At 39.8% G+C, this 26,099-nt stretch overlaps 1 protein-coding gene across 1 annotated transcript in view; it reads left to right on the top strand.

Annotated features, from left to right (window-relative positions):
- DRC1 (dynein regulatory complex subunit 1) overlaps window positions 1-26,099 on the top strand; it is an 89,721-nt gene that overhangs the window by 24,996 nt on the left and 38,626 nt on the right. The window contains exons 4-8 of the mRNA XM_007938908.1: window positions 897-1,080; window positions 5,761-5,898; window positions 6,838-6,924; window positions 7,746-7,868; window positions 24,305-24,444. Of these exons, the coding sequence (XP_007937099.1) occupies window positions 897-1,080; window positions 5,761-5,898; window positions 6,838-6,924; window positions 7,746-7,868; window positions 24,305-24,444 (672 nt within the window). The remainder of the gene's footprint in view (window positions 1-896; window positions 1,081-5,760; window positions 5,899-6,837; window positions 6,925-7,745; window positions 7,869-24,304; window positions 24,445-26,099) is intronic.

The following is a 26,099-nucleotide window of genomic DNA, read 5'->3' as shown; positions in this document are numbered from 1 at the left end:
TGGTAAAGTTGCTAACGAGGGAACTAATTATGCTGCACAACTAAAAATACTATAGTTAAAATTGTACTGTGAATGTATATGCTGAGGTTGAGAAGAGCTAAAATGATCACGCAGGTTACTCTTCTAATTGAACTATATTTAGGCAATTGAAGAACAAACCAAAGTAGGAGTTTAAAAGATAACCTCTGCTCCTGCTGATAATCAGTCCATCTCTGTGTAGGCGTATGGACTAAAGGAATTTAGTCCTTCTAAGCAGCTTACAAGGGGCCCTGGTAGTATAGTGGTTAGGCCCTATTAACCAAGAGGTTGTTTCATATGAGCTAATAATGTAAATAACATTTGCTAAGTGATTATCGTGCTGAACGCCTGTGGTGTGCATTATCACATTTTATCCTGACAATAGCCGTATAAAGGTGGATACTTTCATCCTTTCCATTTTACAAATGAGAAAAATGAGGCTTGCAAAGGTTAAGTGACTTGTTGAAGGTTCAGTAAGTAGCAAAGTCAGGACTTGAACACAAGCTATATGACTCCAGTAACCAGGTGTTGAATTACTTTACATCAACATCTTATTCAGAAGTACCTGATCAATTGACTCTATCTATCCATCCATCCATCTAACCATCCATCCGATCTCCTTAATGTTCATTAATTTTTTTTATATGTGTTAACTTTTCTATTTGGTCTCAGTTACTTACAGTCAAGCATTAAACTAATAGAAGATTTCTCAATGTCTGGCCTGGTTTTGGGTGGGTGGGTGGGTCTGAAGGCAGTTTGTGGCTGCCTAGGTGCTGTATTATAGACTCTAGACAACATGCCTGCTTTCTCAGAAGTTAATGTCTGGAGCCCTGGCATCTCCTGCAGGGCTAGCATGGCTGACATGTTTGTATTTGCAGACTTGAGAAGTTGGAGAATGAAGTGAAGACCAGCCAGGACAAATTTGATGAAATCACTGTAAAGTGGGAGGAGGGCAAACAGAAGAAAATTCCCCAGGAGCTGTGGGACATGCTCAACACCCAGCAACTGCATTGTGCTGGACTGATAGAAGACAAGAACAAGCTTATCAGCGAATTACAGCAGGCAAGAGGTCCTGACCACTCAATCCCAGCCACATGGGCTCTGGCTGGGGGCTTTAATTAGGTTATTGGTTTGCTTTTGTCTGAATGGAAAAATGTGGAATTTTTGCTTCATTATTCAGAATGCTCCATAATTCAAGTGATGAACTTTACTTTTTCTTTCTAAATTTTATTTATTGTGATGTTGTTTAGAATGGACCCAGCAAAACAAACACCAATTCAACAGTTTCTACATGTACAATTTAGTGACATTGATTACATTCTTTGAGTTGTGCAGCCATTTTCACCCTCCTTTTCTGAGAGGTTCCTCTATCATTAACATAAACTGCCGTCTAAGATTCCTCTCTGGTAGCGTAGTGCATAAGGCACTTGACTGCTAACCAGAAGGCTGGTGGTTCAAATCCACCAGCCACTCCTTGGAAGGAAGATGGGGCAATCTACTTCCGTAGTGATACTGCTTCGGAAACCCAAGGAGGGGTCGCTATGAGTCAGGTCCGACTCGACAGCACATAAACACAACAACAAGGTTCCTATCTAATCTTTTGAGTTGCTGTTGTCTGTTCGATCCCATATGTTGTTGTTGTTAGGTGCCGTGGAGTCGTTTCCAACTCGTAGCAACCCCAAGCACAGCAGAACAAAACACCGCCTGATCCTGCGCCAGCTCCATGATCCTTGCTATACTTGAGCCCATTATCACAGCCACCATGTCAATCCATCTCGTTGAAGGCTTTCCCCTCTTTTGTCCACCCTCCATCTTACCAAGCATGACATCCTTCTCCAGGGAATAGTCCCTTCTGACAACATGACCAAAGTAGGTGAGATGAAGTCTGGCCGTTCTTGCTTCCAAGGGGCATTTTGGCTGCACTTCCTCCAGGACAGATCTGTTAGTTCTTTTAGCAGTCCATGGTACTTTCAGTATTCTTTGCCAGCACCAAAAGTATCAACTCAAAAGTATCAAGTCTTCTTCAGTCTTCCTTATTCATTGTCTGGCTCTCACATGCATATAAGGCAATTGAAAATATCATGGTTGTGTCAGGCACATCTTAGTTCTCAAGGAGACATCTTTGCTCCTCAGCACTTGAAAGAGCTCCTTTGCAGCCAACTTCCCAGTGCTATATGTCGTCTAGTGTCCTAACTGCTGCTTCTATTGGCGTGAAATGATCCCATATAGATAGTTCTTAAACGATGCTTAATTAAGGTGGATTGGTTTTTTACTAGGTAAGCTATACTACTGTTTGATTTTAAGATGACTTCAGGGGATATTTTTGGTTAAAGGTTTAAGATTATCTTAGAGCAATAGTTTCAGGGGTCCCTCTACCCTCCATGGCTCCAGAAAGTCTAAAACTTGAGAAATTCTGTTCTGCATCTTTCCCCTTTAGATCCAGGACCCTTCTATTCTGGTCTCATAGCAAAGGAGGCAGTTGTTCATGGAGGCAGCTAGACACATATTCTATATCCTCCTCCTATTCCTGACGCTTCTTCCTCTGTTGCTCCAGGCAACTAAAGATGAATTGTTGTACCCTGGGTGGCCACTTGCAAGTTTTTAAGACCACAGGCACTGTGCAACAAGCTAGGAGGTAGAACAGAAGCACTGGACGCTTTATTAGGTCAATTAATTGGGGTGTCTTATGAAACCATGTCATGTCCCTAAACCTCTAAACCAAGAAACCAAATCCCATGAGGTATTTGGTTGTATGTAAGCAGCCTCAGAAGCTACTCTTTTTTTTTTTTTTTTTGGTCATTGTTATAAATATATCTGTCATAGAAGTTTTGACAATTCAACTTTTTACAGGTGTCTATCTTCTTGACAGCAGCTACAATAGTTGGCTGTGCAAGCTTACCTTTAATCAATGCAATTTTCCATCACCGTTATTGTTGTTGTTGTTTTAGGGACCGTCGAGTTGGCTCTGACTCATAGCGACCCTGTGTACAACAGAACAAAATACTGCCCCATCCTGTGCCAGCCTCACAATCCTTCCTATACCTGAGCCCGTTGTTGCAGCCACCATGTCAATCCATCTTGTTGAGGTCCCTCCCCTTTTTAGCTGACGCTCCACTTTACCAAGCATGCTATCCTTCTCCAGGGACTAGTCCCTTCTAACAGCATGACCAAAGCAGGTGAGATGAAATCTGGCCATTCTCACTTCCAAGGAGCATTCTGGCTGCATTTCTTCCAGGACATATTTGTTCATCCTTCTGGTAGTTCATGGTGCTTTCAGTTTTCTTTGCCAACACCACAACTCAAAAGCATCAACTCTCCATCGGTCTTCCTTATTCATTGTCCAGATTTCACGTGCATATGAGGCGATTGAAAACACCATTAGTCCCCTTCTTTCTCCCTCCCTCCTTCCCCTGGTAACCACTGATAAACTTCAGCCTCCAAATATTTGCCTTTTCTTGTGTTTTTATGTAGGTGAGGTCATACAATATTTGTCCTTTTGCATGGACTGTTGTGCTCAGCATAATGTCATCAAGCTCCATCCATATAGTAGCACATATCAAGACTTCCTTTCTCCTAATTGCTGAGTAGTATTCCATTGTATGTATGTACCATATTTTGTTTATCCATTCATCTGTTGGTGGGCATTTAGGTTGTTTCCACTTTTTGGCTATTGTGAATAGTGCTGCAGTGTACAAGTCTCTTTTTGAGTCTCTGCTTCCAAGTCTTTGGTATATACCTAGGAGAGGAATTGTTGGCTCTTATGGTACCTCAACTTGTAGTGTTTTGAGGAACTGCTACACTGTTTGCACAATGGCTATACCATTTTGCATTCCTGCTCGCAATGGATAAGAGTTCCAGTTTCCCCCACATCCTTTCCAACATTTATTCTTTTCTTAATCTTAGCCATTCTAATGGGAGTGAAATGATCTCTCATTGTAATTTTCAATTTTCATCTCTCTGATGGCTAATGACTCAAGTGACAAACTTTAAAAAAAAATTTTTATTGTTACTTGCATGAAAGTTTACAGAGCAAATTAATTTTCCATACAGCAGTTCATACATGTTTTGTTTCATGATGTTGGCTGCGATTTCCCACAATGTAATATCTCTTCCCACTTTCTCCCTGTGTCCTTCTTTCCTATGCATTCCTGCCCTCTGAGCTATCTTCCTGTGAAAATATTGCCCTTTTGATCTCCCATGGTTGATTGTTCTAAGGAGTGCACCTACCTGGTGAAAATATTCACCTTCTATGCCTGTCTATTGTTTGGCTGGAAGCCCTGGAAGTGAGTTCAATTCCAGACCCAAAGGGTGACCAGGGGCCGCAGTCTTGGGTATTTCACCAGTTTCTATCAGACCTGTGAGCCTGGTCTTTTTTTTTTTTTTTTTTTATGATTTTGAATTTTGTTCCACATATTTAGCCCACTTTACCCAGGATCTCCTACACTGATCCTTTTCCAAGAGGTTGACAGTGGTAGCCAGGAACTGTCTAGTTTTTCTGGTCTCAGAGTCATGTAGGCGGAGGTTCACATGGTCCACTAGTCCCTTGTGCTAATTATTTCCATGCATCTTTGGTTTTCTTCATTCTTCTTTGCTCTAGACAAGGAGATAACAATTTTTGCGTCTTAGATGGCTGCTTACAAGCTTTTGAGACCCTGGTCGCTACTCACCAAAGTTGGATGTAGAGCAATGTTTTTGAGTAGTATGCTATGTCAGTTGAGCTTGTCCCCCACAACCATGGTCCTGAGCCCATGGGCCCAACAACTTGCTCTCTCAGGGTGATTGGCTGTGGCTAAGAAGTTTTCATAACCTTGCCACCTGTTAACTCTATGGACATTCTCGTAGCACATACAAATTTAAAACACCTCAAAAAATCGTATGTAGAAATATAGTCTGCCAAACTTATCTGTGGTCATGGGTATATTACCTTTTGCCTAGACATACCTGATCATTCAGCCTGTCTACCTATGTATCCATCTGTAGATTAATGTTTGTTATTACTGGATGTAGTATGTGTATGTAAAAGGGTTTATCCTTGTTGTCTGCACCTCTTATGCACTTCTCTGTGTCTTCCTTTTCATTAGTATTATTGTGTTGGTCACTTTCTTTTAGTATATTGCCTTTCCCTTCACCCAAATCAAGTGATAAACTTTTAATCAGAAGAAAAAACTTTGTTGAAATTATAGAATTAACCAGAAGGCTGATGGTTCAAACTCACCAGCCACTCCTCGGAAGGAAGGTTGGGCAATCTACTTCTGTAGTGATATTGCCTTGGAAACCCAAGGAGGGGTCGCTGTGAGTCGGGGTTGACTTGATGGCAGTGAGTTTGGATTGGTTAATAGAGGTACTTTCATGGCAAATGCTGTTTCGGATGTTTACATTTTTAGCTAACTATGCTAACTGAGTCTGCAATAGATACTGTGTTCTTGTGTTGGAACCTGGACATTAATTGCTCAGCTGGAACACCTTAGGCTTTCTGGGGGCTTGCAGGGCGATTTCTAGTGAATAGTAATTGAGGAGTTTGATCTTGTGCAGCTTGTTTAGGTTTGTGCCTGTTCCTTAGCTTTTTCCCTCTATCCACCCCTCTCCCAGGCCTTCTTAGATTAACCTGAAGCCACTTCCGTATTGTACAGATTTAGTTCATAGTGTTTCCAGTTTCTGGTGGGAGAGGCCCAGGTGAAGTACATCTAGTGCTTCTTGATTTTGTTTTAGATAGTGACCAAACTTTCACATGTTCTTTTCTAGGAGTTAAAAACAAAGGATGACCAGTATGTGAAGGATTTGAAGAAACAGTCAGATGACATCTGCCTGCTGCTGGAGAGGATGGAAGAACAAGTGAAGCATGTAATGAAAACTTTTCGTCAGGAGCTCTCTCACATTGAGGTAGTGGGGTGCAAGAAAACTACTATTTGCACTTGGGAGGATGGTTGGATCTGTCCTAATGATCCAATGAGGGTTCCAGAGGTTTCAGTCTTCTGATTTCTGTCTCTATTCTAGGGTTTCATTAATTTATTCACTCATTCAACAAATATTCTTCTAGTGTCTACTGTATTTCAGGTGTTCTTCTCGGGGTTCAGGATACAGCCATGAACAAAACAAAGTTCCTGCTCCCTGGGACTTTGGAGCAGCTAGACAATAAACAAATAAGTCACTAAATATACAATTTGATAGTTGGTGATAAGTGCTTTGAAAGAAAGTAAGACAAGGTAAAGAAGTGAGGAGTAGAGGAGGGAGATTAGTACTCCATAACCATAAGGTGTTTTTGAACCATTTACTTAATTAGTTTATTTATCCCAGTCAGGCATTGGGGGCGGGGGATGGGAAAGGGTTGTGTCAAATAAGATTCAGGAATCAGTGCTTTGAATCTGAATGAAACAGTAAAGATTGGGATTTGGATCTTCCCAAACCAAAAGATAGCCAAGAGGGTGGGGCATCTTTCTCTGGATTATTACAGACTCCCACTGTGAGTGGCAAGATGCATTGGCTTCAGGGGAACCCCAACGATGGCAATGCACCACCCCTAATCATGGTTGAATTTATGTATCGGCATTTTCCCTGTGACCACCAACAAGTGACACTAGCTCCCTCCTTTCCTCTGATATTGACTAAATCAAGGAACTGTTGACACATTTCCTCTCTAAATTTATATGAATTGTAGACTTCATAATATCTAAGTTCTATAGCCATTTGGTCACATGAATGTTGGCAAGCCTGCATTTGGATTTGACTTCATGTGGTTGGTGACATGACACTTGTTATCTGAAAGTCTTTTGATACTGGTGAGACCTGCCTAATCAAAACCTTTTTCCATCTTGGTTGCAGAAAGTATTTGAGATAGAACGACAAGAGCTACTGAGCAGTAATAAGAAGAAATGGGAGCGCGCACTGCAGGCTCACAATGCCAAAGAGGTAAAGTGAAGCAATGCCTAGGGTATTCGACTGCTAACCAGAAGGTTGGTGGTTCAAATCCACCAGTCCCTCCATGGAAGGAAGATAGGGCAATCTATTTCCATAAAGATTTACTGCCTCGGGAACTGAATGGGGGTCGCTCTGAGTCAAAATCAACTCGATGGCAATGGATTTGTTTGTTTGTTTTGGTTAGATGGGGATAGGGAGATGTCAAGCAGAATCTGGCGTGATTTCTACTGTGGCTGAATTTGCTCAGCCTTTTTGGGCTGGATTGCCATGGCATACATTAGTGCACTTCCCAGTTAACTAGTGGGATCTTGCAGATGGAGATTGTCTCCTGGTTGTGTTGAGAACCACCTTTGTGGCTCACTGTGGTTTCCGTGGTCCTGTTACTCTCGCCTTTGTTTTCTGATTATCTGAGCCGTGAGTATCTGTGGCCTGAGAAAGTGTTTTAAGACACATTTTAAAAAGGGGATGGGATTTTCACTTCATTTCAGAGACTTAAAGAACAAAGAAATGACTTGACCAAGATCTAATGGATTTTTTTTTTTTTTAGAAATATAGACATCTGACTACTGAGCCTATGCATAATTTCTTAATGCAGCACTCCTCTTGGAGTTTCTAGAGTAAGGACCCTCATGAGTGATATAAACCATGGCCTGAGAGTTCAAAGTCTTGGGCAGAGGGGTTTCTGATATCTATCAGACTCTCTCTAGAGTTATGAAACTTTCAAACCCTTTACTAGGTCATGCTTGTCAGTTCCCCTGACGGATTGAGGCAGGGACTGTATCTGACTTTCCCTGTGTCTTCTGTGCCTTCAGCTGGAGTATCTTACAAACCGCATTAAGAAAGTAGAGGAATATGAGAAGCAACTAAACAAGCAGAGGGTCTGGGACTGCGAAGAGTACAACATGATCAAGATCAAGCTGGAACAGGATGTGCAGGTTTGGCATTTGTTCCTCACTTGATATCTGGGTGGCAGAGCAGATGGAGTGCACCTGTGCGTGTATCATCCTGAGGGACTATGCATAATGTTCTGGCATTGGTCCATTCAACAAATATTAAGCTTTCTTTCTTTTAAGTGTTCATATCTGAAGGAGCTCATGTACAAGATATACACGGAGGAATACTTTCCTTAATATATCAGTGGAAAGCTACCAAGGTGCTTAAGGGATCTGGAAACCATGGCATGTGAGGAATAGTGGAAGAAACTATGCATTTCAGCCTGGCAAAGGGAAATGTCTTCAGGGAAAGTTGGCTATGTTAGAGGGCCAAAGCTGAGACTACTACTACTAGTTATCATCTAATGAGGATCTACCATAATCCAGGCACAAAACACACAGTCTCTCTAATCCTCACAATAGCTTGAAGAGTGGTATCAGTTACTAACAGCATTTTATAGCTCAGGAAACTGAGACTCAGGGATAATATTACATAGCTAGTACGTAGTAGACCCTGGATTTAACCCCCTTGTGTCTGGCTCAAAAGCTTATGTCCTTCCCAGTATTCCAAACAGCCCACTAATGGATGATTGGAAATTGTAGTAAGGGAGATTCTGACTCACCCTCAGAAAGAAGCTTCTAATAGTTAGAGTTAGTCTGTAATAAACATAGTTGTCCCACAAAACAGAGTCCTTTATCTCATAAAGCATTCAAAGGCTAAATGGCAGTCTGTCTTCACTGTTGAGGAGGAATTCCTTCAATGGGAAGGTTAGACTTACTGGTTTCTAAAGTTCTTTCCAAGACTGGACTCTGTGATTCAATGCCAGTTAAAGAAAAACATCTCTAACTATATTTAGATGTATTTCCATCTTAATATGCAAGCATAGTCTATTCATTTTCAACTCTATCTAGAGAAATTAGAACATTACATATGGCTTTTGGTAAAATTTCAGTTCTTACTTCTCTTATACCTTTATATAATTAAGTTAAATAAAAACTTCTACTAGACTATAAATTTTACCATTCTTGAAAATTTTTCCAGCCCTTCTCATGTTAATGTCATGGAGCTAAGAGTTACCAACAAAGAACAGTTATTGATAGGTTCTGTTGAGTCGTTTCTGACTCAAACTGACCTTATGTACAACAGAATGAAACATTGCTTGGTTCTGCATCATCCTCACAATCATTGCTATGTTTGAGCCCATTTTTGTAGCCACTGTGTCAATCTACCTCATTGCGAGTCTTTCTCTTTTTTGCTGACCTTCTTCTACTTCATCAAGCATGATATCCTTCTCTGAGGACTGGCTCCTCTGGACATCATGACCAAAGTACGAGAGGTGAAGTCTCTCCGTCCTTGCTTCTAAGGAGCATGCTAGTTGTACATTTTCCAAGACAGATTTATTCATTCTCCTGGCAATTCATACTATACAATATTCTTTGCCAATACCATAATTCAAATACATCAGTTCTTCTACCATGGCTTGGGTCAGGCACATCTGAGTCTTCAAAGTGATATCTTTGCTCTTTAACATTTTAAAGAAGTATTTTGTAACAGATTTGCCTGATGCAATACATCATTTGATTTATTGACTGCTACTTCCCTGGGCATTGATTATGGATCCAAGTAAAATGAAATCCTTGACAACTTCAGTCTTTTCTCCATTTATCATAATGTTGCTTACTGAGGGTTTTTGTTTTCTCTATGTAGAGGTGTAATCCATACTGAAGACTATAGTCTTTGATCTTCATCAGTAAGTGCTTCAAGTCCTCTCCACTTTTAGCAAAGCAAGGTTGTATCATCTGCATATCACAGGTTGTTAATGAGTCTTCTTCTAATCCTGATGCTGCATTCTTCTGCATATATCTCAGCTTGTTGTATTATTTGCTCAGCCTACAGATTGAATAAAAATGTAAAAGGATACAATCCTGGTACACACCCTTCCTTATTTTGAACCATGCAGTATCCCCTTGTTCTGTTTGAATGACAGACTCTTGGTCTATGTACAGGTTCCTCATGAGCACAATTAAGTGTTCTGGAATTCCCATTCTTTGCAATGTTATCCATAATTTGTTATGATCCATACAGTCAAATTTTTTTGCATAGTCAATAAAACACAGGTAAATATCTTTCTGGTATTCTTTGCTTTCACCCAAGATCTAGCTGACATCTGCAATACTATTCCTTGTTCCACATCCTTTTCTGAATCCAGCTTGAATTTCTGGAAGTTCCCGGTCAATATACTGCTGCAACCATTTTTGAATTGTCTTCAGCAAAATTTTACTTATGTGTAATATTATTAATGATATTGTTCAATAATTTCCACATTCTGTTGGATAACCTTTCTTTGCAATGGGCACAAATGTGGATCTCTTCCAGTCAGTTGGCCAGGTAGCTGTTTTCCAAATTTCTTGGCACAGAAGTAAGTGTCTTCAGTGTTGCATCTGCTTGTTGAAACATCTCAATGGGTATTCTTTCAATTCCTGGACCCTTGTTTTTCATCAATTCCTTCAGTGCAGCTTGGACTTCTTCCTTCAATACCATTGGTTCTTGATCATACTCTACCTCCTGAAATAGTTGAACATCAACCAATTCTGTTTGGTATGTTGTTGTTGTTGTTGTGTGCCGTTGAGTCGGCCCCGACTCATAGCGACCCCTCCTTGGGTTTCCGAGGCAGTATCACTATGGAAGTAGGAATGCCCAACTTTCCTTCCGAGCTGTTTGGTATAGTGACTGTGTATTCCTTCCATCTTGTTTTGATGCTTTCTGTGTCATTCAATATTTTGACCTAGAATCCTTCAATATTGCAACTTTAAGTTTCTTCATTTCTTTCCACTTGAGAAATGCTGAACATACTCTTCCTTTTTGGTTTTCTAACTCCAGGTCTTTGCATATTTCATTACAATACTAAGCTTTGTCTTCCTGAGCTGTCCCTTGAAATCTTCTGTTCAGCTCTTTTACTTCATCATTTCTTCCATTTCGCTTTAGCTACTCAACATTTAAAAGCAAGTTTCAGAGTGTCTTCAAAAGACATCCATTTTGTTCTTTTCTTCCTTTTCTGTCTTTTAAATGACTTGTTTTCTTCATGTATGATGTTCTTGATTACATCCCTCAATTCGTCTAGTCTTCAGTCAGTGATATTCAGTGGGTAAAATCAAGGTTGTATTTTGGTTCTTGTGGACTTGATTTAATTTTCTTCAGCTTTAATTTGAACTTGCATATGAGCAATGGAGGGTCTGTTCCACAGTCAGCTTCTGGCCTTGTTTTGACTGATCACATTGAGCTTCTCCATCACCTCTTTCCACAGATGTAGTCGCTCTGATTCCTTGTATTCCATCTGGAGAGGCCCACATGTATAGCCACCATTTATGTTGTTAAAAAAAAGGTATTTGCAATGAATAAGTTATTGATCTTGCAAAATGCTATTATGTAATCTCCGGCATTGTTTCTGTCACTGAGGTCATACTTTCCAGCCACCTATGATTCTTCTTTGTTTCCAAGTTTTGCATTCCAATCACCAGTAGTAATCAATGCATTGTGTTTGCATGTTTGGTTAATTTCAGAATGCAGAAGTTGGTAAAAATTTTCAGTGTCTTTATCTTTGGCTTCAGTGGTTGGTGTATAAATTTGAATGATAGTAATATTAACTGGTCATTGTAGGCATATGGATATTATCGTATCACGGACAGCATTGTACTTTAGCATAGATATTGAAACATTCTTTTTGACAACGAATGGTACACCATTCCTCTTCAATTGGTCATTCCCAGAAGAGCAGACCATATGATTGTCTGACTGTAAATGGTCGATGCGAGTCCATCTCAGCTCACTAATGCCTAGGATATAGACTTTTATTTATTCCATTTCATTTTTAACAACTTCCAATTTGCCTAGATTCATACTTCATACATTCAACATTCTGATTACAGCTGTTTCTTTCCATTTTGAGTCATGTCCCATCAGTAAATGTAGGTTCCTAAAGTTTTACTCCATCCGTGGCATTAAAAGGGAAAGGCCCGAGCCATGTGCTTGCCTGCCTGCCTACCTGCCTGGGGGCTGGGCCTCAGGAAAGGAGTATGTTGGAGTTGTATCCTTTCCCCACACTTATTCAATCTGTATGCTGAGCAAATAATCCAAGAATCTGGAGTATATGAAGAAGAGCGTGGCATCAGGGTTGGAGGAAGGCTCATTAACAACCTGCAATAATTTCCACATTTTGTGGGATCACCTTTCTTTGGAATGGGTACAAATATAGATCTCTTCCAGTCAGTTGGCTGGGTAGCTGTCTTCTAAATGTCTTGGCATAAAAGTAAGTGCCTTCAGTGTGGCATCCGTTTGTTGAAACCTCTCAGTGGGTATTCTGTCAATTCCTGGAGCTTTGTTCTCCGCCAGTTCCTTCAGTACAGCTTCAACTTCTTCCTTCAATACCATTGGTTCTTGATCATATGCCACCTCTGGAAGTGGATTTTGGATTTTGCCAAAATGGAAGTGGATTTTGCCCATAGAATCCTTAAATATTGCAATTCAAGGTTTGTATTTTTTCTTTAATTCTTTCAGCTTGAAATATGCAGAGCACATTCTTCCCTTTTGTTTTTCTAATTCCAGTTCCTTGCACATTTCACATTTCATTATAATAATTCATTTACTTTGTTTTCTTGAGCTGCCCTTTGGAATCTTCTGTTCAGCTCTTTTACTCCATCATTTCTTCCATTAGCTTTAGGTATTCTATGTCCAATAGCAAGTTTTAGAGTCTCTTCTGACACCTATTTTGGTCTTTCTTTCTCCCTTGTCTGTTGTAATGACATTTTGCTTTTTTCATGCATGACATCCTTGATAACACACTACAACTCGTCTGGTCTTTGGTCATTGGTGTTCAATGCATCAAATCTGTTCTTGATACGATCTCTAAATTCAGATGGAATATAATCAAAGTCATATTTTGGGACTCATGGACTTTTATTTTTAAAATTTTTATTGTGATTTGGGTGAACGTTTCCAGAGCAAATCCATTTTCAACACAGCAGTTCATATACATTTTGTTTCATGACATTGATTGCGATCCCCACAATGTAACAGGTCTCTTCCCACTTCCTTCCTGTAGTTACGTCTTCTCTGTGTCCTTCTTTCCTATGCATTTCTGCCCCCTGAGCTATCTCCCTGTGCAAATACTGCCCTTTTGATCTCCCATGATTGATCAATTTAAAGAGTATATCTACTTGGTGTAGATGTTCATCCTATATTCCTGTCTCTTGTTGGGCTAGAAGCCATGGCAATGATTTCAATTCCAGGCCTGAAGGATAACTAGGGGCCATAGACTGGACTTGTTTTAATTTTCTTCAGCTTCAGTTTGAACTTGCATGTCAGCAACTGATGCTCTGTTTTGCAGTCAGCCCTGGCCTTATTCTGACTGATGATACCGAGCTTCTTCATTGCCTCTTTCCACAGATATAGTTGACTTGATTCCTGTGTATTCCATCTGGTGAGGTCCATGTATATAGTTACCATTTGTGTTGTTGAAAAAGGGTATTTTTAATGAATAAGTCATTGGTCTTGCAAAATTCTATCATGTGATCTCTGGCATTGTTTCTATCACCAAGTTCATATTTTCCTACTATGAGTAGAAGATGTCTGTAATGGAGCAGTGCTACTTATGTTGGCTGTATAGATTATGATTTTAGAGAAAATGATTATTGTTAAGTATCTGATTTTTCTTCCCTGCATTTATCTTGGTTCTGTGATAATTTATGTGACAGAACTACATGCTATTGGCTTCAAACAGTAAGCTATATAGAATCATGCTCTTAGTCCTGTGTCCAAACACTTGAGCAAATCCAAAAAAATGCTACAACATGAGATTTTATCATGAAGGAGAGGAGGGAGGTAAGAGTAGGGAGAACGGGCTCTCTTGGCTCAGCCTTCCCAGATGGTCTCATAGTGGATTGTGGATATGTGAGAAGCAGAAAGATAGAGATATTTAGAGTGAGGAAGTATGTGTGGATCCTCTATTTAAGAGTTCTTTCCTGTGTTAGAATGGAAACCAAGAATACACTGTACCACACTGTACCTTTTGTGAATAGGTTATAAAATCAGGGAATACCCATATTCTGATATATGGAATGTTTTAGTGGGATTGAATTTATCATAGTACCTCCTAGGTATGCATTCACTAAACATTAAAGTCAAATAGCATTAATTTTTGACAAGTTATGGCATACAACTAAACACCAAATTTTCTCTTTCTCACTAATTCATAATACTGTGTCAGTTCTAAAATATGACCTGAAAATGGATCCAATATACATGGACTTAGTGTGACAGGTAAAGTACAAGAAGTAAAAGAAGAATGTATACTTTCCAAGTGCTTACTGACAGTGAAGGTCCCATTACTAACAATTGTACAAAGAGAAGTCTATAAACATTATGCCCATAAGAGAGATTTTGCCACTCCTACTCTATACCCCAAAACAAAACTGATAGAAATACTTAATTCTTGATGTAGGAAGCAAAAGTGTTTTTTTTTTTTAGGCCTTACGTGGTCATTTAAAATTGTAAAATGATGCAGTGTAAACTGTAAGGCTGTTACCTTTAATACCAGAATATTAATAATAATAAAAATAAGTACAAGTTATTTATTTAACAAATAATTATGGCTTTACTATGTGCAAACCACAAAGATAAACAAGATATATTACTGGGCTTCAAGGAACTTATAGTCTGTTGAGGAAGAAATAGATCTACATGAATAGTAGAAAAGAAGAGTGATGAGGAAGAAAGGGGTAAGCAGGCATGTGGCCTGGCCATGACACTATCAGTTTTACAGTTCCAAAATGGAATGGTAGGGCCCCATCCTAGTGTTGAGACTGATCATTTAGAGACCAGTGGGATCTCCAGAATCAACTGAGAAAGACAGAGGGAATGACTGTTTTTAATTTCCATTCTGCTAGAGTGTTGATAGGGAGCTCTGGTAGCATAGTGCCTAAGGCACTTGACTGCTAACCAGAAGCCTGGTGGTTCAAAACCACCAGCCACTCCTCGGAAAGAAGGTTGGGCAATCTACTTCTGTAGTGATACTGCCTCAGAAACCCCAGGAGGGGTCACTATGAGTCGGGTCTGACTTGACGGCACATAACAACAACAACGACAAAGTGTTGATAGTATTGTTGGGCAGTGCAAATTATTAAATGCTTGGCTGCTAACCAAAAGGTTAGTAGTTTGATTTCATTCATAGGTGCCTCAGAAGAAAAGCCTGGCAATCCACTTCTGAAAATCAACTGAATGGCAACTGGTTTAGGACATTTTCCTAAGCCTGTGGGTAGGAGATGTCACCTAAAAGCAGCTGTTGAGAAGCTCCTACTGACCCAGGAAAAAGAAGGAAAGGTGTAATCAACACCCCTGGCACCTTTAACAATGAAGGCCTTTTATGGCAAGTTAGGTTTGTAGTCTTTATAAAATTACTCACAAAACTCAACTATGATGCTTTGCCATTCCTTCTCTTGGGAACATCAAATACAACTTTGCAGAATATCTGGATAATTGATAATAAGCACAGACATTTAATATATTCATATAAATTTTTTTTGTATAAATACTATTTAATTTATGACAATATATAACAATCAAGGAATACTATATATTGATACTAAAACCTGAAATAACTGACAATAAAGTCACTGATACTAAAATTATCATAAGTATATGTTTTGCAGTGAATTACTTAATATGGCCCTTCTAGCCATAGTCTTAGAGGAGGAGCTCTGGTGGCTCAGTGGTTAAAATATTTGGCTGCTAATCAAAAGTTCGATGGTTCCAACTCACCAGCCACTATGTGAGAGAAAGATGAGGCAGTTTGCTTCCCAAAATATTACAGGCTTGAAAATTCTATGAGGGCAGTTCTACTCTGTCCTATAGGATCGCTATGAGTCAGATTCAACTCGATAGCAGTGGGTGTGGTTTTTTGGGTTAGCCATAGTCTTTATGACTCTTGTACAGTGATTGAGTAGGACTATGCAAATAAGGTGCTTATGGCCCACCAAGGGGACTAGACAGCTTGCTGCTAATGTGAATTAGGTGTATGGAACCTATGATGGTTAAGGTTATGTGTCATCTTGGCTGGGCCATGATTTTCAGTGGCTTGGCAGTTATGTACATAATTGTGCTTTGGCAATTATGTAACTGTCCTCCATTTTGTGATCTGCTATAATTATCCTCCTTTTTGTAATGTGTTATAAATCCTACCTCTATGCCTGTGATTATGGTCTCATTTGGGAGTGAGTTGTCTGTTATGTTAATGAGGCAGGATCAGCGTGGATGTACTTGAATCACAGGCTTACTAGATGGTATAACTCAAGTCACTACCCTGATCCCAGTCACTACCTTTATTACCTTATTCAAGTCACAACCCTTCACCACTGACTGAAGTCATATCTTTGACTGAGTCACATCTTTTATCTTATAAGCAATAAAAGGAGAAAGAAACAAGTAGAGAAGGGGAAACTTGACTATCACCAAGGAAGAAGTACCAGGAATGGAGTGTGTTTTTTTGGAGCCAGGGTCCCTATGCTGAGAACTTCCAAGACCCAGGAGACAGAGCTGTAACACTGAGATGATGAAGGATGGTAAGAAGCAGTGTCAAAGAAGTGGCAGAAGCACAACCAGGAGATGGCAAGAGATGCCAAGGTGGGCTTCCAGCCCACAGGGTTAGAAAGCTGAGTGCCTTTGGGCAGGAGGCTTGTGGGTGGAGTGGGGTGCCTTTGGGCACTTATCTATGGAGCTATTCTTTAGCTTTGTAACACTTGCCCAAGCAGGATAGAAGCCAAGGGGCTGAAGACCAGAGAGAAGCCTGATAATGGGCACAACTGAGAAGCTGTCCTAACTAAGAACTGTATCCTGAGTTGTGCCTGATCCTGATCCTGAAGTGTAACCTGTTCTTCCCTAATAAACCCCATAACTGTGAGTCTGTGGTCTGTGAGTTCTCTGTGGTCATTGCAATGAACTATAGAAACTAGCAGAAGAGTAGAGAGTCCTTTGGGAGGGACACCCTGTGTCAGAAATGGTAAAAAGATTGGAGGGAGGAGTCATGTCTGACCTCTGCCTCATAGGAATCAGCTTTGGGCTGTTGATCTTGATTCTCCTTCTCCTTTGTGAAGTGAGAGGAGGTCAGATGCCACTCCCAGGCCATTTTACAGTATAACCAAACCTCAAATCTGTTGTTGCAAGTGGATTACGATTCATGGCAACCTCATGTGTGCAGAGTAGAATTGCTCCATAGAATTTTCAAGGCTGTGACCTTTTGAAAGCAGATTCCTGGGCCTTTCTTCTGAGGCCACTCTAGGTGGATTTGAACCACCACCTTTTTGGTTAGTACTCAAGCGCTTAACCATTTGAGCCACCCAGGGACTTCCTCATAAGTATAAGGTGTTGAAAATAAGTGACGAGTAGTGTAAATCATGGAATTGCCTGCCGTGAACTCTGTACTCAGAGAGACACAAGACTATTATTAATTCTGTAAATTCATCTATAGCACTGTCAGGAACTCTGAAGTGGTGTCATAAATATGAAGCCAGCATATGGTTAGAGAAGAAGCTCTTCTGTCTTGGGACAGTACTGAAGTGGAGAAGTGGTTGAATTTGTGACTAGATAGAGATGGGATGCCAGGGTGTCAGCCACATTGCCAGTCCCACCAGGCATAAGTCCTCTAAGAAAGAACTCTAGCAAAGAACAGGAGTAAACATTTTCCAGGATGGGAAAATGGTGAGTAAATGTTCAATTGCAAGCAAAGAAATGTAAATGAGAACAATCAGGTGACAGCATTTTTTGGTTATAATATCAGCACAGATTTAAGTTTTTCAGGTCACAAAGAAAAAGTCAGGACCAAGTTACCTTAGACCAGAGTTTTGCAAATTGTGTGTAGTTAGATGAAATACTACTGGTTTTGCAAAACTAACAGAAGTGATTCCAGTATTTTTTTTTCCTTTCAAAATGTATTTCAAAATACCTTGTGTAGGAAAAATGCATAATCCATTAACGTAGTTGTTATTATGCTTTTTTTTTTTTAAAAAAAAAGAATGAAATTCACATGAGAGTTCACCTGATTCAGCATGCATTTATAATTCACATGCTCTCACTATGCTGTAAATATAAAAACTGTTCTATGGCCAATGAGGTTTGAGAAGTGTCTTAGTAATACAAAAAGGAGGGTGCTCTGGAGATCATTGGAACAGACATCCTGGCACTCTGGGTCTCTTGGTCCGGGGAAGATCCTACAGTCCCTCATTGTCATTCCAGTCCAGAGCAGCACCGGAGGCCCCTCTGTGAGTTTCCAGACATGCTTAGATTGTTACCACTCAACGTGGAGCTTTTCTTCTGGACTTTGGTGCTAAGCCACCTCACAGACCAGTGGCCTTCGTTTTGTTCATTCTGTGCATGTTGTGTTCACCTTCTGATTCCTGACCCACTTGGTCATGACCTGGAGCCATTCACATTTGAAGTGGGAAGTCTAGTTTCATTTGAAGGGTCATAAATCATTGTAACTGTGTAGCAAGAACTGCTGAGAGCCCTTTTCCCTAGAAGACACTTAGAGTTGTCCCTAGGAGGGTACAGGGCTCAGAGTGACTTGGCTTGGGATCACCAGAGAGAATTGTACTTAAAATGTACAACACACTGTCAACATCTTCCATAGGCCCCTTGAGATATTGTTCTAATCAGAAATTTCAGAAATTTTTTTTTTAAATTATGATTTGGGTGAAGGTTTACAGAGAAAAATGGTTTTCATTCAATAATTCATATACATTTTTGTTTTTGTGACATTCACTGCAATCCCCACGATGTAACAGCACTTTGTTTTGTGACATTTTGTTTTGTGACTTCACTGCAATCCCCACAATGTAACAGCACTCTTCCCACTTCCTCCTCATGTTTGCTATTTCCCTTCATCCATCTTTCTTTCTTTTTTTTTAAATTTTTATTGTGATTTAGATGAAAGTTTACAGAACAAATTCCTTTTCCATACAGCAGTTCATACACATTTTGTTTCATGACATTGGTTGCAATTCCCCACAATGTAACAGCTCTCTTTCCACTTCCTCTCTGTAGTTACTTCTCCCCTGCATCCTTCTTTCATATGCATTCTTGCCCCCTGAGCTATCTTCCTATGCAAATACTGCTCTTCTGTTCTTCAGTGATTGATCGTTCTAAGGAGTTTATCTACCTGGTGGTGTAAATGTTCAGCCCATATGCCTATCTATTGTTTGGCTGGAAGCCACAGGAGTGAGTTCCATTCCAGACTTGAAGGGTAACTAGGGGCCATAGTCTCGGGGGTCTCACCAGGCTCTATCAGACCAGAAAACCTCGTCTTTTTTTTTTTTTTTTTAGTTTTGTTCCACATTTTTCTCCCACTCTATCCAGGATCTCCTGCACTGATCCCTATCTGAGTGGTTGACAGTGATAGCCAGGCACCATCTAGTTCTTTTGGTCTCATGGTCATAAAGGCTGAGGTTTGCATGGTCCCACTAGTCCCTTGGACTAACTGTCCTTTGTCCTTCTTTCCTATCCCTTTCTGCCTTCTGAGCTCTAGGCCAGTTCTGTCCTTTTAACCTTGTATGATTGATCTTATGAGGGCATACCTTACTGGCATTATTGTTTACCTTATATGGCTATTGTTTGGCTGAAAGTTGAGCTATGGGGTTGAGTTCAGTTCCAGGCCTGAAGCGTGTGTAAGGACCATAGTGTCAGGGGTTCTTCCAGTCTTCATCAGACTAGTAAGCCTTGTTATTATTTTATATTTTGTTCCACATTTTTCTCTCATTTTATCCAGGACTTCCTGTTGTGTGATCCCTTTAAGAGTAGTCAGTGTTGGTAGCTGAGCACCATCTAGTTCTTCTGGTCTCAGGGTTGTAGAGACTGGGGTTCACGTGGTCCATTAGTTCTTTGGACTAATTATTTCCTTGCATAGTTGATTTTCTTTGCTCTTCTTTGCTCCAGGTAGGGAGTGACCAATAGTTGCACCTTAGACGACCACTCATAAGCTTTTAAGACCCTAGACACTACTCACCAAAGGAGGAGGATGTAGAACATCATCTTTGTTGACTGTGTTATGCCAGTTGACCTTAGTGTCTCCCGAGACTATGGACCTAAGCCCTCATGCCCAGTGACTCATTCCCTCAAGGTGTTTGGTTATGATCAAGAAGTTTTCATAACTTTGCCTCCTGTATGCTCTACTATATTCATGGATATATTTGCAGCACACATAAATACATTGGTAGAGATATCTCTGCCAAACCTATATAATGTTCATGGGTGTAGTCCCATTTGTGTCCCCCACTGCCCCATTCAGTTTGAGTGTCTATCTATATATCCATGTAGATTATTGTTGTTATTGTTACTGCAGGATTGTGTGTGCAATAGCAGTCACCTTTGTTGCACCTAACTTTTGTGCTTCTCACTGCATCTTCCACTGCCTTGATAATTTTATGCTGACCTCCTTCTTATTGTATATTGCCTTTCCTTTCACCCAAGTTAATATGTTTCTACCCTCTACTTAGTGATTTACCTTCCCTTCCCTTCCCATCCCTGGTGACCTTCAAAGAATGATTCATTCTGTGTCTAAACTTTTTCTTGACTTCTTACAGTAATGATCTCATACAATATTTGTTCTTCTGTGATTGGCTAATTTTACTCAGCATAATATCCTCTTGGTTCATTATGGTATATACACACAATGGAATTCTATGCAATGTTAAAGAGTGACAAAGAATCTGAGAAATACCTCGAAATAAATTTTAATCATGCTCAGAAAGGAAGAGTAAGGTGTAGCTCCCAGCAGCTCCCTGACCCTCCCCAAGCACTCCACCCAGGGCAAGGCCAGTGCTCAGCACTTCCTGGCCTGCCCGCACACTGCTCATTGCCACATGTTGTGGGCACGTTCACACACAGCAATGGAAGTGCACACTGTTAACATGCTCTCTGGGAAGCAATTTACTGAGCGTCTTTGATCTAGAAATTTCACTTCTGAGACCTTACCTTAAGGAAATAATACAAAATATTCAAAAAGTTTTGTATACAATTATCCCAGTGTTATTTTATAATATTGAAAATTATCAAAGGAACATAAATATACAAGTGGAGGGATATGATGAAATATTACATGATAGATATAAATGTTCAATGTATGGTAAATATAGTACATGATAAAATATTATGCAGCTAATTAAAATATTAATAAAAACTTTACTAACATGAAAAATTTGTGTGTTATAATATTAAATGAGAAAAGCTAGATATACAATTGTAGCTATAGTTTGATCTCAACTATATAAAGAACACTGGAGGGAAACATGCCAATATGTTGATAGAAGCTGCTGTACTTTCTGGTAGTCTACAATGAGTACATATTAGTTTTAAAATCTGAAAACTTTTTAAAAAAATTTTTTTATTGTGATTTGGGTGGCAGTTTACAGAGCAAATTCATTTTCCATACAGCAGTTAGCATACACTTTGTCTCAAGACATTGACTGAAGTTTCCCATAATGCAAAAGCTCCCCTCCCACTTCCTCCCCATAGTTACCTCTTCCCTGTGTCCTTCCCTCCCCTGCACACCTGCCCCCCAGCCTGTCTCGATGTGAGTACACAGCCCTTCTATTCTCCCATGATTGATCTCTCCAAGGAGTGTATCTACATAATGTAAATGTTCAGCTAATATGCCTGTCTTTTGTTTATAATCTGAAAAGGTTTTTACAAAGAAAAGTATATAACTTGTTAAAATATTTTAGTCAAAATAAAAATTTGACTAAAGCAGAGAAATTAAGAGATACAATTAGTTATCATCTTAGTAACCAAAATGGTTCTTCATTTACCATCTCTTAAAGAATAGACTTTATATAGGCTTTTGTTCTGAAGGTGATGTTGAAATACTTATCCATACAGAGAATTTCTGGGGTAGTTAAATATATTGTTGTTAGATGCTGTCGAATCTTTCTCTAATACACTTTACTAATTCTTTCAGTATTATAATGTGAAGACCACTGGAGTCCACACTGAGCTTAGGGATAACATCCCCTCAATGATGTATCAATGCCTATGTTTTCCTCTGTGTCACCTCCTAATCAGTTATCTTCCTTGACAATGACCCAAAGGGGAGGGGGGTGACAGCTGCTTGGAATCACTTCCTCTGTTGATTCCTTGGCAAAGGTCTGTAGCCTAGTGGAGGGAGATGAGAGAAGGCTGGAGAGAGCCTATTACAGTCTAATAACAAATGTATTCTCCATTCCTGCATTTCCACTCAAGAGAGGCAGGAATAAGCCTACAACGGTTCTGCCTCCATTTTTCCTTCTCTAATCTCTTTTTCCCACAGCTGTTAGAATGATCTTTCAATGGGGCCCAGGCTGGTCATTTCACTCCTCTGCTTAACGTTATTTGTAGCTCTCCATTGCCTTCAGAGTAATGCTTTAAAGCCTCAGCTTGGTAGGCCCTGCTGCTATATCAGCCTCATCTCTGACCTTTCTCCAAGCACTTCAGTTTCTCTTGTCCCTGTATTTTGGCATTTGCTGTTTCCTCTTTCTAGAGCTCTCTCCTCAGATGTCCACTTAAGTAACTCTACTCATTCTCCAGGTCTCACACATGCTAATGCCATCTGGTTAGGGATGCCTTCCCTGGTCCCTCAAAGCCAAGAAAAGTACTCTTCCCGTTGGTCCCATAATACTCTGTGTGTCCCCTGTCTTACTGCACTGGTGTTGGTCTCTTTCCTAGACAGGGCAGGGATAGTTCCTTTTTCACCATTGTTTTCCTAGCACCATTGGTTCAAACCTACCAGCTGCTCCATGGGAGGAAGATGAGGCAATCTACTTCCATAAAAATTTGCAGCCTTGAAAACCCAATGGGGGTTGCCATGGGTCAGAACCAACTCAATGACAGTGAGTTTGAGCATATTCCTAGTGCCTCACATAAAATAAAATCAGTTGAAATGGAGTCAGTTCCGACTTAGAACAACCCCGTGTGCATCAGAGTATAACTGTGCTCCACAGAATTTTGAATGGCTATTTTTTCAGAAATAAATGACCAGGCCTTTCTTCCAGATGTCTATGGGTGAACTCAAACCTCCAACCTTTTGGCTAGTGACCAAGCATGTTAACTGTTTGCACCACCCAGGTACTCGTAAAGAGGAGATATTGTTGTTATGTGTCATAAAGTCAATTCCTACTCTGACTTATAGCTTCCCTGTAGGACTAGGTAGAACTGCCCCCATAGGATTTGCAAGGCTGTAATCTTCACAGAAACAGACTGACATATCTTTTTCCTGCAGAGTAGCTAGTGGGGTTGAACTGCTGACCTTTCAGTTAGTAGCCCAGCACTTAACCACTGAACCACCAGGGCTCTTTCTGATATATATTAAATCAAAAACCAAACTCACTGCCACTGAGTTGATTCTGACTCATAGCAACCCACATTGGGTTTCTGAGGCAGTAAATCTTTATGGAAATAGATTGCCCAGTCTTTCTTCCGTGGAGCAGCTGGTGAATTTGAACTGCCAACCTTCTGGTTAGCAGTCAAATGCCTTAGGCAACACCACAAGAGAACCTTCTGGTGTATATTAGGCACCCAATAAGTATTTGTGGGATGAATGAACACAGTCTGGATCTCCAAAAAGGACCATGGTTTTCTAAACACACTGCCACTCAGTAATTCCAAGTTTTTGTGACACTTAATTTTTTTTTTAAATAGGAGCTCTGGTGGTGTAGTGGAAAAAGAACTTGACCAGAAGGTCAGCATTTCAAACCCATCAGCGGCTCTGTGGAAGGAAGACTGGGTCATCTACTTCCACAAAGACTTACAGTCTCAGAAACCCAATGGGGGTTGCTATGAGTTGGAAATGACTCGATGGCAGTGAGTTTTTTTCTTTTTTAAAATTTTTATGGTGTTTCTAGTGGGGTTAGTGGAGCTCTGGTGGTGGTGTGGTTAAAGCATTGGGCTGCTAACCAAAAGGTCAATGATTCAAACCTACCAGCCACTCCGTGGGATAAAGATGAGGCAGTCTGCTTCTGTAAAGATTTACAGCTTTGGAAACCCTAGAGGGCAGTTCTACTCTGTCTTATGTGTTGCTATGAATTGGAATCAACTCACTGACAGTGGGTTTGGTTGGCCAGTGGGGTTGCTTATATCTCTAAAGGATCTGATGTAAAGTTTCAGAGTTAGTTGGGCTTGAAGGTGCTAACTATAATAATTCTTAGACTTTATGTTCATAGGCTTTAACCTTGCAGCTGAATGATTTGCATTTTATATGGTTGACTTTTAACTTGGCTCTTATGATATATTTTCTAAGAGTCCAGGGTGAGGCACTTGACTCTAAGGCTTCTCTGACACAACTCCTGAACAAATTTATCAGGATGCCTCAGGTACAACCAAGTATACCAGGGCCAGTTATTTTTATTTTCTTAAACTTTAACTTTAGATTCTTGAGCAACAGCTTCAGCAGATGAAAGCAACTTATCAGCTAAACCAAGAGAAGTTAGAGTACAATTTCCAGGTGTTGAAGAAGAGAGATGAAGAAAGCACAGTGATTAAATCTCAGCAGAAGAGAAAGATCAATCGGTAAGCTGGCATGCTCAGCATCTTTCTTCTGGGCTGTTCTGTACTGATAATAGGAATGGGTGCATACTCTTATCTTTGCAGGGGCAAAAACTGTTAAAAATGCGACCAACTCTTTTATTATTAGTTTTTTTTTTTTTAATTTTAAATAATACATTTAACTGTTCCTACCCTCCTCCCTCCAAAAAGAGAATACGGCCAAAAGCCTTCCTCCCCAGTTTGTCTGGTTCATCTTTTCCCCCTCTGTAACTGCTATTATTTGTTTCTTCCAGAATTTTTTTAATGCTTATGCAAGAAATGCAAATAAATATTCTCATCCCCTTAGCCTTCTCCACAAAAGAGCATTCCATACACATTGTTCTATCGCTTAAAGACCTTTCCATACCAGTTCATGGCAAGCTTCCACATTATTCTTAAGCTGCCTAATACATGTTTCCTTGCGTGAGTATACCATGATTTATTTAGTCAGTCTCTATGGAGGGATATTTAGATTGCTTCTAACCTTTTGCTGTTGCAAACAATACCAACATTGACAAGATATAAGTCCTCATGTTAGCATATCACTTTGCGTATGTGTGGGTATATCTGTAGGATAAATTCTCAATTTGTTATCACAGAAGCAATACATGTTGCATTATAGAAAATACCACAAGCAAAAGTAAAATAATATCACCATATCCCCACCACAACCTTCACCTTTCAATTTTAGTAAATTGCATCTCTCCTAAATACCTGGGTCACATTCAAATTTCTCTGGTTGTCCAAAGATGTTTTTTACAGTAGCTTTGTCCAAACCAGGCATTGCAATCTAGGACCAGGCATCACATCTGGTTGTTAAATTAAGTTCCTCAAATCTCTCTAATCTGTTAAGATCCCCCTCCAGAATGTTCTACTTTGTGGGTTTAAATTTTTTTCCAAGTAACTTGTTTCTCGGGCCCTATATCTCCAATAAATTATAGTTACAGACTTACGAATTTAATTTACACATTTTTGCCAGAATACTTCATAAGTAAGAGTATGTACTTCATATTTCATCATAACAGAAAACATACTACATTATCTAATTGAGCTGCTATTAGTGATGCTAGGATTAACCATGGGTTAAGATAATGAGTGATTTTGTAATTTGTGATTTTTGATTTTGATAGCTCTTACCAAATTGCTCAGCTTAGGGACTGTACCAATTTATGCTCCCAATAACAAGGTATGATGCAAATCCCTGTTTCTCCATAGCCTTGGATTTTTGTCAGTAGGATTGTGAGAAACAGTACCTCAGTGTGCTTTTATTTTGTGTTTCTCTTGTGCATGAAGTTGAGCATATTTTAAATGTGTAAAAGCCATTTTGTATTTTCTTGTTTATGAATTATATACTAATATCCTTTGTTTTCTTGTCTATTGGGATTATTGATATTTTGCTCATCACATTTTAGGTTCTCTTTATATATTAGGGAGATTAGCCCTTTGTTATAGAAACTAATCTGGTTTGCTGTTTAACCTTGCTTATGGATTTTTGCTGTGCAGGTATTTTAAAATTTCATGCTATTGAGTTTGTCAGTCTTCTTAATGGCTTCTGGATTTTGACTCATAGTTAGAAATTCCTTCTGGGATAAGAAAGGTTCTAAGGCATTTCTCTGACATTTTCCAATGATATTTTTTTT

The sequence above is a fragment of the Orycteropus afer genome, unplaced genomic scaffold (assembly GCF_000298275.1).
Source record: "Orycteropus afer afer isolate SDZICR_OR568_19922 unplaced genomic scaffold, OryAfe1.0 scaffold00054, whole genome shotgun sequence".
Taxonomy (NCBI): domain Eukaryota; kingdom Metazoa; phylum Chordata; class Mammalia; order Tubulidentata; family Orycteropodidae; genus Orycteropus; species Orycteropus afer.
This window is presented reverse-complemented; position numbering and strand designations above follow the sequence as displayed.